Raw genomic sequence first — 14,012 nt, 5'->3', positions numbered from 1 at the left:
CAATTAATGATTTAACAATTCAAAATGTTAGGGAAAGCTTGCAACAGTTAGACTGGATGAGGTGTACAGGGAACACAATGCTAATTTAAAATTTAATCTATTTTATGATACCTTTGTGAGTATATTTGAAAACAGTTTCCCTAAGAAAACAGTGAAACATAATTGTAAGAAACCATGTAAAAAGCCATGGCTTACTAAATGGATGAAAATATCTTGTAAATGGAGAAGGGAACTGTATCTTTTAGCTAGGAGGATTAATGATCCTCAAACAGTGAAACACTATAAGAACTACTGCACTGTATTAAGAAAAGTTATTAGAAAAGTCCAAAAATATGTGCATTATGTCTGACATTAGCACATCTGATAAGATTAAAACAATTTGAAATACTGTTAAAAGGGAAACAGGGCAACAGAGAGCACAGGAAGATTGTATTTCTATCAAACACAATGAAAAGTTTGTTAACAAGAAGTCAGAAGTAGAAAACATTTTAATAACCATTTTTTAAGTGTTGTAGAGAAAATAGGCTCCAGCTGTTCATTACAAAATGCAAGGCAGTATATGGAAGAGGCAGCACCTATGCAATTTGATAAAATTGAAATTCAAACCACCTCTTCTTTTGAAATTAGGAAAATAATAAATTCACTCAAAAGTAAAAGCTCGCATGGAATTGATGGAATTTCAAACGGAGTACTAAAAGCTTGTTCCCAACAAATAAGTAGGATTCTCAGCCACATATGTAGTAGCTCACTGAAACAGGGCATTTTTCCAGATAAAGACTGAAATACGCTATTATTAAACCATTGCATAAAAAAAGGTGATAGATCTGATGCTAACAACTACCACCCAATCTCACTTCTGACAGCTTTATCCAACGTTCTTGAAAAAGTAATGTATTCAAGAGTAGCATCACATGTTTGTAAAAATGAAGTACTAACAAAATGTCAATTTCATTTTCAGAAAGGCTTTTCAAAAGAAAATGCTATATATGCTTTCACTGATCAAATATTAGATGCATTGAATAACTGAACATCACCCATTGGGATATTTTGTTATCTCCCAAAGGCTTTTGATTGTGTGAATCATGAATTTCTTCTAGATAAGCTTCAGTACAGTGGTATGAGTGGGACATTGCATAAATGATTTAATTCATACTTAACTGGAAGAATGCAGAAGGTTGAAATTAACAGTACAGATGGTCTGCAAAAAACAGCAGAGTCCTCTAACTGGGGAGGTATCAAGAATGGTGGCCCACAGGGTTCAGTCTTGGGTTCCTTATTGTTCTTAATATATATTAACGACTAGCCACTCTCATTCATGAAGATGCAAAGCTAGTTCTTTTTGCTGATGATACAGGTATAGTAATAAAACGCAACAAGCAAGAATCAGCTGAGGAAATTGCAAATAATGTCTTTAAGAAAATTATTAAGTGGTTCTCTGCAAATGGACTCTCACTAAATTTTGAGAAAAAACAGTTTACACAATTCTGTACAGTATATGGCATAACACCATTGATACATATAGGCTAGTCCATGAACAGAAGTTTGTTGCTAAAGCAGAATACTCAAAATTTATGGGTGTGTGCACTGATGAGAAATTGGATTGGAAGAAACACAATGATGATCTGTTGAAACGGTTAGGTTCAGCTACTTATGCTATATGGATTATTGCAATTTTTGGTGATAAACATATCAGTAAATTGGCCTACTATACCTATTTTCATTCACTGCTTTCATATGGCACCATATTTTGGGGTAATTCGTCATTAACAGAGAAAATATTCATTGCACAAAAGTGTGTGGTCAGAATAATAGCTGGAGCCCACACAAAATCACCTTCCAGACATTTATTTAAGGAAGATGGAATATTCACTGTACCTTCGCAATACATATATTCACTTATGGAAATTTTTCATTAATGACCCATCCTAATTCAAAAATAACAGTGAAGTACATAGCTACAATGCTAGAAGAAAGAATGATTTTTCACTATTCCGGATTAAATCACACTTTGGCACGGAAAGGGGTAAACTACGCTGCCACAAAAATCTTTGGTCATTTGCAAAATAGTATTAAAAATCTGACAGATATCCAACCAACATTTAAAAGTAAATTAAAAGAATTTCTGAATGACAACTCCCTCTACTCAATAGATGAATTCTTAGATACGAAGTAGTAACTGTAAAAAAGTAAAAAAGAAAATAAATAGAAAACTGATTAATTATTTTGTGTAAAGAAAACTTATGTTAAAGTGTCATGTTCCACATCATTACGAAATAATGTGTTCATGATCTATGGAACAAGGATTAATGTATGTATGTATGTATGCGTGCAGGTATTTGAATTTTTTGGAAAAGCATTTTCACCTTTATCATGAAAAAATCAAATATATACAAATCCCTGTTAAAAATTAGATTAATATATCCGACTACAAAACAGGTTTGTAATTCAAAATAACTAAAGTAAAAGAATACTACAAAGTTTACACAAAAACTTATTCCTTGTCAACCATTTACATGAAATCCTAAAACAGAAAGGAAATTATGGCAACAGTATAAACTAAAAACTTAACAATTCATTTATAGTTTCTAACAAAAATAAAAAGTAGCTGATTCGCTGCCTGTGTCTACATAATGTGCTTTTTTCTGCATGTAGACCCTGTAAACAGACAACTCAACACGAAAAATAAGAGCTCTCCAATCTCAGCTTTCATCTTTTAGCACTGGCTATTCATAACGCTCAAACTAGGTACAATCCTCAATCACAACACCATTTTTGAGCAGAGTTTCAAAAAATTAGAATCAGTAGGAAAATTTTTTGTAGTATTCAACCCCACATTACTTTTGCAGCAAAACAGACTAAGTTTTCTTTCATTAATCCATTTTATTTTATATTTTGACTCTGTTTGTCTTTAAACATATAATGCAAAAGTATGGGGGAATATTAGAATTTCTAACTCTTTGTTCGATGTCTACACTTGTTACTGGAAATAACAGCAATAAGAAACAGAACATCACTTATTTCAGGAACCAGTTATTTTCAGCAGTTTTAACGGTCAGGTTAAACTGGACATGAAATAAACTGATGCATCTGGAAAATGGTTATTTCAACTGCCATCCCTAGTCCCCAGCTCAGGTACCCCAGGGTAGCCCGTACCCAGCTAGTGAATGCTGAGCCATTAAGCATCAGGAAACAGCGGGCAGGGTGAGAAAGAAGATCAGTGTCCACTTTGTTTGCTTTCCAGGGACCTTGTCCAAGGTCTGGAGGAGGGTCTGCACCCACCTGCAAATTGAGGCTGATGTAGGCACGAACGATGCTTGCGCATGGGTTCAGAGGCCATCCTCATTTCCTGCAAGTGACTGGCTGCTTTGGTAAAGACCGTTAGCCTTGCCTGCAGGGTGGGAACAGAGCTATCGTTTAGCAGCATCATTCTCACAATCAATCTCGGTTGGAGCTGAGTGGAACGCTTAAGCTAGAGGCTCAGCAATTCTGTGGTGATCTTTTACGTGGATTTCCTGACCTCAGCTATTGGGCGGAAAATTGTTGGATCCCCCATGTAAGTCAGGCATGTCCCACACCAATGAAGTGGCTACTAGGGTAGCGGAGTGTCAGTGGAATGGCCCCAGAACTAGTCTACTTATAAATGGTAACAATTCCCAAACAGTACTAGGAACATAAAGCTGTCTGAACCAGATGTTAATAGCAATGAAATTCTAAAAACCAACTGGAATGTATATCACAAAGATAGATCGAACACTGGTGGTGGAAGCATGTTTATAGCCACAAAAAAATACAGTAATATCTAGTGAGCTTGTTATAGATTCTGAATGCAAAAAAGGGAAAAATGTTACCTGGAATGACTAGTGTGACACTCACTGATATGTGCCAAAGGTACCACACAAGGCAATGCACCTCACTTGCCAATGAAGACCTTTTCAGGAAGGTAGTTGAGGTATTATTGCATGGTGGTATGTTTACAACATATGAAGTTGATTCCAAGATATATCTACATCATCTCTCACTGGCAAACGATACATGAACTTCTTTTCTATCACATGCATCCACTTGTTCACCTACAGTACGCTGCAGGTGATTTGTACTTTCAGCAAGACAATGCACTATTCTTGAGAACTGTCCACACTCATGACAGTGGTGTATGACCCCCATGACTCTAGACATTAATACTGTGGAGCCCAGCTGAGATGCCATTGTCCACTATGCTGAAAGTCTTGTGAAAGCTGTACAGAACAAGTACTACTGTGCAAATCTAGTTCACAGAGCTCCTGCACCATATCTGCAAATCCTCCTAATATGAGAGATCCCTCAACTACCCATCTGCTTAGGAAGTACCACCCCATTCCTGGAATGGAACAACTTAACCATATCCTCCATCAGGCATTCAACTGCCGTTCAATGTGCCCTGAAATGGGCGATATCCTTCCTTCCTCACTCAAAGTGGTTTTCCGTTGCCCACCCAACCTACAAAACATCCTGGTATCTCTTTATGCCACATCTATTCCCTACACCTTACTATACATGGCATATCTGTATGAAAGACTCAGGTGAAAGACCTGTCTCACACGCACCCAACCAGCCCATCCTATTGCAGTCTCCTCAGGGGTAGTGCACAGCACCAAGGTAGAGCCACCTGTGAAAACAGCCTTGACATACACAAAACTTTGCTTCAATTTCTGAACAGCCTTTTACATCTGCTTGATGACCAACCGGAAGAACATTGTCCAAAAACTTAAGCAGTAGTTTCAATGTTTCTTATGTGCTAGTCTACCACTCAATGCCTCCACCATGTAGTGAGCATTATCTTGACACTCTCCAGCATTTGTATTCCATCCATGACTTTCCAGTGCCGTATTAATGTTACACCTTCAAGTATTATCACAGATTCTCCCAAGTTTTTAAAGGTAGGGAAATAAAGTTTTTGCCAAGTTATGGATTCTACTATGTCTAAATAATGTTTATTTATTTGTCCTCTGACTGTTTAAGGCACAGTGCAAGCCTCACTGATAACTTGTTTTTCAATCTACCTACCTTTAGTGATTTATATCTTAAAAGGATAACATAAGGTAAATCTAAACAGTCAAATATTAACAGTAACATCTGCTTATCAGCTGGATTTGAATAATAAAATAAGAATACTGTCAAAATGGTTAGTGATAGGTAATATGGGAGAGTACAATAGTATGAGATTCATACGGCAGATTGTATGGATGATCAGTTAGTTTACAAATGACATGTTCTACCTCACAGAGTAGCTGGGGTCTTGGTGACCTTCCTTTCCTTTTTAATCTCCCCAACCTATCCTTTCTCCCCAACCTGAGCAGGAACCAACAGTTCCAAAGTTGGCGGATGGTGTCACCACTTACACACTCTTTGATACGTGTGTATTGACAGCACCAAACATTTTGTTTCCTGAAGGTAAGTAGGTCTACTAGCCTGCAAATCGGTCTAATAATTCTATAGTTTTCTTGAATGAATTTGCCTTTGATAAAATGTAGTAATAAATGCAATATCGAAATTACTAAACTACAGTCTTCTTCATCAAGTAAACTAAAAGAATACAATTATTGTATAATGTCAAGTGCAATGCACTGCAAGGTTATGTGCAGTGAACTGTAAAATTATGACTGATTGGAAAGTTACTGTGTGGTTCATGAAGTGCTTGCACAACAGCAAATGGTCACAAATGTACACCAGAAGAAAATGCTCACTGTAATCAGGTGAAAGATGTCTGGTTTAAGGAACAATAAAAATTCAGCTGTCTACTCAATATTAAAGGAAACTTAAAACAGCTAAGCCTACATCTCAAGGGAAGTTGTACACCAACATAAAACTAAGCAAATGAAACAGACAGATATGCCCACAGCTAGAGTAAAGAAAACACATTCTAGTTATGAATACCTGGGCATAAAATAATTTAATACTTTACCTCTACAGGTGTATCATGTCTCATTGAATGACTTTCAAACAAAAAATGAAAAATGAGTGAAAGAAAAGGCTTTCTACAATATTTTAGAATTTCAAAACTGTTCTAAAGATGACCTGAGATAGTTAATTATTTCTAACTGTAAACTATGTTGTATTTGCCTTAGTATGTCAATAATTCATTTGATACTTCTGTATATTATTTTCTATGTACTGTAAAATTATACATATTTTATGTGCCTTATATTATTGTCAGTATGTATACTGTAACAATGTCAACAAAACATATTTGTAAAATATATGTAATTTTCCTACGACGACATCCATTGCATAAAAATGATCAAAGCTGGATCAAAATAAATAAACTGGCTGGCGGCTGCTGCCGCTCAAGAAACGAAACGGGTTACTTACAAACTCAGAGGAAGTACAGAATGTTACAATTTGTAGTCTTAAGGTAAAGCCAGACACCTACAACGTAAGCGGTGTTTCAATATGTATATATTACTCTCAATACGTTCATCGGATATGTGTCTGTTGTTTTCAAAACAGATTAGATTAGTACTTGTTCCATATATCATGAATATGACACTTCGTAATGATGTGGAACGTGTCAGTTTAATAAAAGGTGTCTGTACAAGATATTACATTAGACAAAATATTACATGACACTCAATTTTTTTTTAAAACGAAGGTTAGAGTGTAACACCTTCTCGACAGTTTCAAAAATGGCCTGATCAGATTAGATCAATATTTGTTTCACACACCATGAATACAACTTTTAACCGAATTTGCTTTAAACTATATAATTCAACGTTCTCTTTTTTTCTTTTAGTATTTGTTTGATTACTGATGCTTATAAAAATCAGCTAGTGAGTGGAAAAAGTTGTTATTCAGTAATTACTGTAATTAGTTATCAAATGCGCGTTAAAGAGGGAGGTAATTGGAGGAGACTGTTTTAACACATTCTGCCAGTTCAGAAGTCGTATAGAACATTCAGGTTTCTTACTTGGTTTTATTCTGGAGCGGCCAAAGTACTGAAGAACTGGTTGAAATGCGGCGTTATACAGACGTCTGCAATGCATCTAACGCAATTCTTACTGAAAACGTCCGATATATGAATCTTCCTGCTAAACTAGTGCGCTTCTCCAACATTATAACCAAAACACACTTACTATACACCCTCTGCCATCAAAAGCCCATCATTATTTTGATCAACATTTACGGGCTCGCAAAATCTTTGTAATTCGCGCGAACTATGAACCCAAAAGCAAGTGCATGTCAGCTAACACCTCGGTTGATAAGAGCGTAATCCTTCGTGTACTCAGAAATATGTGGCTTTTTCTGTACAGTGTGTGTCCACTAGCAAATAAACATCTGCAAGCGCCTTTCACGTAAAAACACCCCCAGTCCCCTGGCTAGTTGAATTCCTCAAGTTTCGTCAACTTGCAGAACTTAGACCCCACAGGTAGCTTCTGCAAGTTGTAGTGGACACAGTTTCTTGTATCTTGCTCAAGTAATTGCCAGTTACAAGAAGTTTTTATCAAACTGGCAGAAGTTTTGTGTGTTCAATACTCGTGCTAATTGCCAGTGTCGAAAGGGAGAATGACGCAAAGACAGATGGGCCGAATCAAATATAGCATTGGGACCCCTAAACATTTATCAATGATCACAGCAGCCAAACAACTGCGAAATGAATTTACTGATTACTTTCATGTTGGTAATTTTTACTTCAGAAATATCTAATCATAAATGAAAAATTTTTTCTTCCCATCCGCGTTCTGCCTTCATTATTTGAAAGGTATCTTCAGAGGCTAATTTTGTAGATGCTGATTTATATTTCTTCTTTTTTCTGTTCTACTGCAGTTCTGCGTTTCGTCATACGAAATTTCGTTTTGACAGCACTATGTAATAAGCATAATTTTGTCTTTGCCGTTCGTCCAGGAGCGGCACACAGGAAGCTGTTGTATATTTCTGCATTTTTATCTTAAGGCCTGTCCACACGCACGATCTGTATGCGAAAATGTCTACGCACATCACATCTGCGCAGACAGATCATTGCGTGTGAACGGGATATCTGCGTAGATATGAGATTTGTGCAGAAATTGGAATTGGGGACTTGAGCGAAATTGCTTGGATCTGTAGGTTCCAACATAGATTCCGGGGCTGGAAAAACAGTTAACTGTTCTCCATTGCCCCATAATACTGTGACAGAAACTCTATCTTATTTCTGCACTTAAATATCAGGTCTCTGAAAAATAAAGCTGATGAGGTTGGCATACTATTAAAAAGTAACAAAAGAACGATTTTATGTATAAACGAACATTGGTTAAAGGAAGAAGATATAAAATTGTAATGTACCATCAGGTTTCAAATTAGCTACATACTACGGCAGACCCAGTGAATCTTATGAGGGTTCATCCACATATGTCAGCAAATGATCTAGACTTAAAGTTTTCTGTACTTGAAGTTAGTGACTTATGCATTAAAGGTGTTTTGAAGCAGCTGCTTTAATTATACCTGGTATACAGCTCATAACTTTTTTTTTATATATCACACTCCTGAAAGTAATGTGGAACAATTTATAGAATGTTTAGAAAAACTTGAGATCAGTATACAAAAGTATACTAAATACAAAATATTAATTTTTGGGGATCTAAACATAGACATTAGGAAAATGACAGCCAGAAATGTTAATTTAGTAAACATTTTAAGATCCTATAATTTCTTTTGTGTTAATGAAACTCCTACAAGGCATTTCTCCTGTCTTGACAATCTAATAACAAATCTATACAAATGTGATTTTGAGCTAGGCTTATTTATTGCCGATTACCTGTCAGACCATGAGGTATATGGGTGAAACTAATTCCCGAAAAACCAAAAGAAGACCAGGAACAAGCTCAGTGTGTGAGACTATTTACAGATAGAAATATTAGCAAGTATAGAGAAGAACTTAAGTCTATAGATTGGAATACTGTTATACATTTCTCCAGAAATGTGGATATAGCCTTCAGCACATCCCTCAAAATCATTTCTGCAATCTTCCATAGATGCTGTCCACTGGTTAAAAAAAAAAAAAAAAAAAAAAAAAAGGTCCGGAAACCTAGTTACTCAACTTCACAGAACTGGTTTTCACCTCAGTTACAAAAACTGAGACTATTGGTAATTACTTGTCATGATAAGATCAAAAAGGGAGCAGTGGATAAAGAAACTTACAAAAACCTGAAGAGAAAATACAAATCTGAAATTAAAATAGCCAAGTGTAAGGCAAATGCTGATTTCATTAAAAAATCACACAATAAATGTAAGGCTGCATGGAAAGTAATAAAAGCAGAGCTAGGTATGAATATAAACTATAAAGACAACACAAATGCTGCTAATATCACTGCTGATGATTTCAATCACTTTTTTGTCAACCCTGCCAAACTTAGCCACTCAACTCAGGGCAAATATAATTCCAATTCTACCCACATATCTGTTTCTCACCCCACATTTGGCAGAAATTTTCAACAAAACATTACAAACATAGTGTCAGCTTGTAAATGGAGAGAAGTGCAGGTAATTGATATAATTAAAGCAACCTCTAAATCAGGATACTCCAGATATGAAGATGTTTATGGCCTGTCAAACATTGTAATTAAAAAATTGTAGATCTCATATCATATCCTCTTTGCATACTGATAAACTGGATGCTCTATAGTGGACACTTTCCAGAATGTCTCAAAAATACAGTTGTCATACCATTTTACAAAAAGGGTGACAAGTCTTGTATCAATAATTATAGACCAATATCACTTGTGCCTATTCTCTCAAAAGTAATAGAATATTGCATACTGCAGCAAATATGCATACACCTATCAGACAATAATATATTAAATGGTTCTCAGTATGGATTTAGGTTAAACTTATCAACAGTCAAAGCAGTTGAAAACCTTATCTCTTTTGTACTAAGCTCATTCGAGCCAGAATTATCTGCTGAAGCCATTTTAATTGAATTGAGTAAGGCTTTTGACTCAGTTAACCACAAATTATTACTAGATCAACTGTGTTGCTATGGAATCAAACACTTGGAACTCTCATTAATTGAATCATACCTCAGCAATAGAAAACAAATTGTACAGCATAATGGCCAAAAGTCACAGACTCTAAGTATAAAACGAGATATTCCTCAGGGCTCAGTGCTTGGCCCTCTACTATTTATATTATTTGTAAATGACTTTCCGAGTAACTTACTGTGGTGTCACCGCCAGACACCACACTTGCTAGGTGGTAGCTTAAATCGGCCGCGGTCCATGTAGTACATGTCGGACCCGCGTGTCGCCACTGTGATCGCAGACCTAGCGCCACCACCTAGGCAGGTCTCGTGATACGAGAGTGGACTCGACCCCAGTTGTACGAGAACCTAGCTACCGCCCAGTTGTACGAGAACCAAGCTATCGCCCAGTTGTACGCGAACCTAGCTATCGCCCAGTTGTACGAAGCCTTTCTCTCTCATTAGCCGAGAGACAGAATAGCCATCAGCTAAGTTAATGGCTACGAACTAGCAAGGAGCCATTTGTATCAGTGCCTATAGCTTCGAGTATTCAAGAGAGATGTATTCCAAGGAATCAATAAAAGTTGAGTAAAAAGCATCTACATACTTTTCTTCTTATTCATTTATAAGTTCTCATGTTCCAGACTTCACGCCCGTCTGCTTTATGCCGTGCGTGCACTATCGGCCACAGCGTTAGTCTAGCTTTCTTTTTCAGCAATCAACTCCACGGTGTCGGTCCAGCTACCGACACTACAATTATGGCGACGAGGGAAAAGGACCTTTTTCTGATTGCTTACATTTATTTCTGATTGCTTACATTTAATTGTGTCATGGCTTCGCCACATTCTCCAGATGTACTGTCCGAATTTTATCGCTTGCAGAATCAGCAGACGCAGGCGTTACTGGATGCCCTTGGACAGCTCGTCCAGGGTCAACGTACCATTCAAACCGATGCGGCCGCAGCCGCTTCACCGCTACCGCAGCCACAACCTGCCGTTGCACCGCCTTTTAGGCACTACGACCCGAACCACGAGACCTGGCAAGAGTGGTCTCGTCAGTTCGCCTTCCACCTTGCTGCCTACAGAATTCAAGGTAATGAGCGGCAGCCGTTTTTGCTTTCTTGTGTCGGTGTGTCCACATACCGTGTGATAGTGAAATTGTTTCCCCGCCGCGACGTAGCAACTTTGTCATACGAGGAAATTTTGTCTGCATTAGATGCCTATTTCAAAGAAACAGTTAATGTGGTTGCAAAACGGTATACGTTTTTTCGTACAAAACGTACGGCCGGTCAAACTAATAGGGAGTGGGTAGCAACATTGCAAGGACTTACTAGGGACTGTGCCTTTGAATGTGACTGTGGTCTTTCTTATTCAGATACAATGGTGCGTGATGCAATTGCACAGAACGTTTCTGATGTTCGTATACGGGAGCAAATTTTGAAACTGGTTAATCCCTCCCTTCAACAAGTGATAGACATATTGGATAGACAGGACACACTTGACTGTGCTCAGGAATCTTTTGAAACTTCGCCAGCTGTGTGTAACATTAACCGGCCCGCCGGGCGCGCTCGCGCAACGCGGCCCGGTCAACTGCCCTCGCGGCCGTCCGCACAGCTGACGCCGCGCGCTAAGCCAGGTGTGCCGCGCCAGCACACACATGTAGTGAAATCATGCCCGCGGTGTGCTACTAGACATTCGCGTGTACATTGCCCGTCACGCCAAGCTATTTGCTTTTTCTGCAATAAGAAAGGACATGTTCAAAGTGTTTGCCAGAAAAAGCTCAGATCAGACAATCACAATCATTCCAGGCCCTTTGCTTCGCGCCGGAATCGAACCAAGGACGCTCAGGCTCGTGGACCTTCGCCTATGGACATTCATGTCGTTAATTCCACTTCGTCCAGTGACACTTTCTCTAACTGTAACTGTGTTCGTCCCACAAAAACTGTGCGTCGACGTCGCCGGAAATCACGTCAATTAGCAAGTGATTCTGTACCAGTGTCTGTTCCAATTGCACAAAACAGTCGCTCGTGTCGTCAGCAGGACAATAAACTTTTTGTGGACTTAGACTTTGACGGCAAAGTGATACCATTCCAGCTCGATACCGGAGCTGCAGTTTCATTGCTCAATCACGACACGTACAAACAACTGGGCAAACCTCCGTTGCGTTCCGCAAATGTTAAGCTAACTACATATTCCGGACAGAAAATTCCTGTGTTAGGACAGTGCAGCCTTCTTGCAACATACAAGGGACAAACAAAACTTGTGTCATTTTACGTTCTTCGTTCTTCTTCTGCAGTGAACTTGTTTGGGCTAGACTTGTTTCAGTTGTTTAACATGTCTATTGTAAATCAGGTCCTATCAGTGAATCAGACTGTGCCTACAGACAGTGTTTCCCGGCTGTGTGACGAATTTGCAGACATTTTTGCACCGGGCTTAGGTTGCGCTAAAAACTATGAAGCACATTTAGAACTGAAGGTAAACGCGCAACCGAAATTTTTCAGGGCGCGCAATGTTCCCCACGCATTGCGTGATGAGGTCGCAAGAACGTTACACGATCTCGAATCACAGGGTGTAATTGAACGTGTGCAAGCTTCTCTCTGGGCCTCACCCTTAGTAATTTTGCCAAAACCTTCCGGAAAATTGAGACTTTGCGTGGACTTCAAGGCCACAGTGAATCCACAGCTAGTGACTGCTACTTTTCCTTTGCCCCGCCCGGAAGATCTTTTTGCTAAACTGTGCCCGGGAAAATATTTTTCAAAGTTGGACCTAGCCGATGCGTACTTGCAAATACCGGTGGACGACGCATCCCAGCGCGTATTGGTGGTTAACACGCATCTTGGATTGTACCGCTTCAAAAGACTGCCATTCGGGTGTGCATCCGCCCCTGCCTTGTTTCAGCAATAATTACAAACTATTTGTGCGTCGGTCCCTACTGCAGCAAACTATCTGGACGATATAGTGATCTCCGGACAGACAGAAGAAGATCATCTTGCGAATTTACGAACATTATTTCAGGTCTTGCGGCAAAATGGTCTTCGCTTGAGGAAGGACAAATGTGTGTTTTTTGCTCGTGACTTACCATACCTGGGACATGTCATTAATGCCCAAGGCATACATCCGAGTCCAGAGCACCTCCGTGCCATACAAGACTTGCCGTCCCCTAAAAATCTGAAACAGCTACAGAGTGTGTTGGGTAAAATTAATTATTACCATAAATATGTGCGCACTGCCTCTTCCATTTCAGCTCCGCTTCATCGCTTACGCCGTAAAGGTGTTCCGTTCGTCTGGACGACGGAATGCGAACGCGCCTTTCGCCAGTTGAAATCGGCGTTGCTTTCTAATACTTGCCTTACGCCTTTCGATCCCCAGAAACCCCTTTTGTTGATGGTAGATGCATCGGATTTCGGGATCGGTGCTGTGCTTGCGCACAAAGTTGGCTCACATGATCGCCCTATTGCCTTTGCGTCCAAATTGCTCTCGTCTGCGCAAAGAAATTATTCACAGATAGAGAAAGAAGCTTTGGCTCTCGTGTTTGGTGTTACTAAGTTCCATGATTTCTTGTATGGTCGTCACTTTACCATCATCACAGACCACAAACCTTTGACATCGCTTTTTCATCCGACCAAGCCTGTACCTCCACGTACAGCGCAGAAATTCATTCGCTGGTCTATTTTCCTCTCGCAGTACCGCTACGATATCTTGTATCGGTCCACTGCTAAGCACGGAAACGCCGATGCGTTGTCCCGTTTGCCTGTTGCTGAGGATAAAGCATTCGATTCTTCCGAACTTGCTTGCATGTTCATTGATTCGGAAACCGATGAAGTGGTCGAATCGTTTCCGATTGATTTTCGTCGTGTCGCTACAGCCACAGCTGCTGACCCTGTCCTTGCTACTGTTTTACGTTTTGTTGCTACGCACTGGCCTTTGTCAAAGTCTCGGATCGCGGATCCGTTGGTTCGCCGATTTTTTGCTCACAAGGAGGGACTTTTTGTTCGACGTGGTGTTTTGTTGTTGCGTTCTGATAATGATCAGTCCAGAGTCGTGGT

At 39.2% G+C, this 14,012-nt stretch overlaps 1 protein-coding gene across 2 annotated transcripts in view; it reads right to left on the bottom strand.

The window, feature by feature from the left end:
* Nucleotides 1–7,267, bottom strand: part of LOC124776672 (oligoribonuclease, mitochondrial) — a 72,928-nt gene extending 65,661 nt beyond the window's left edge. The window contains exon 1 of one of the 2 annotated variants that reach the window (XM_047251776.1): nt 7,110–7,267. Coding sequence is in view for 1 of the 2 variants with exons in the window: in XM_047251775.1 (XP_047107731.1) it covers nt 6,944–7,019 (76 nt within the window). In the remaining variant the exon portion in view is untranslated. The other variant, XM_047251775.1, reaches the window with a different exon arrangement.
* Between the last annotated feature and the right edge of the window lie 6,745 nt (nt 7,268–14,012).

Source organism: Schistocerca piceifrons, chromosome 2 (assembly GCF_021461385.2).
Source record: "Schistocerca piceifrons isolate TAMUIC-IGC-003096 chromosome 2, iqSchPice1.1, whole genome shotgun sequence".
NCBI classification, from domain to species: Eukaryota; Metazoa; Arthropoda; class Insecta; order Orthoptera; family Acrididae; genus Schistocerca; species Schistocerca piceifrons.
This window is presented reverse-complemented; position numbering and strand designations above follow the sequence as displayed.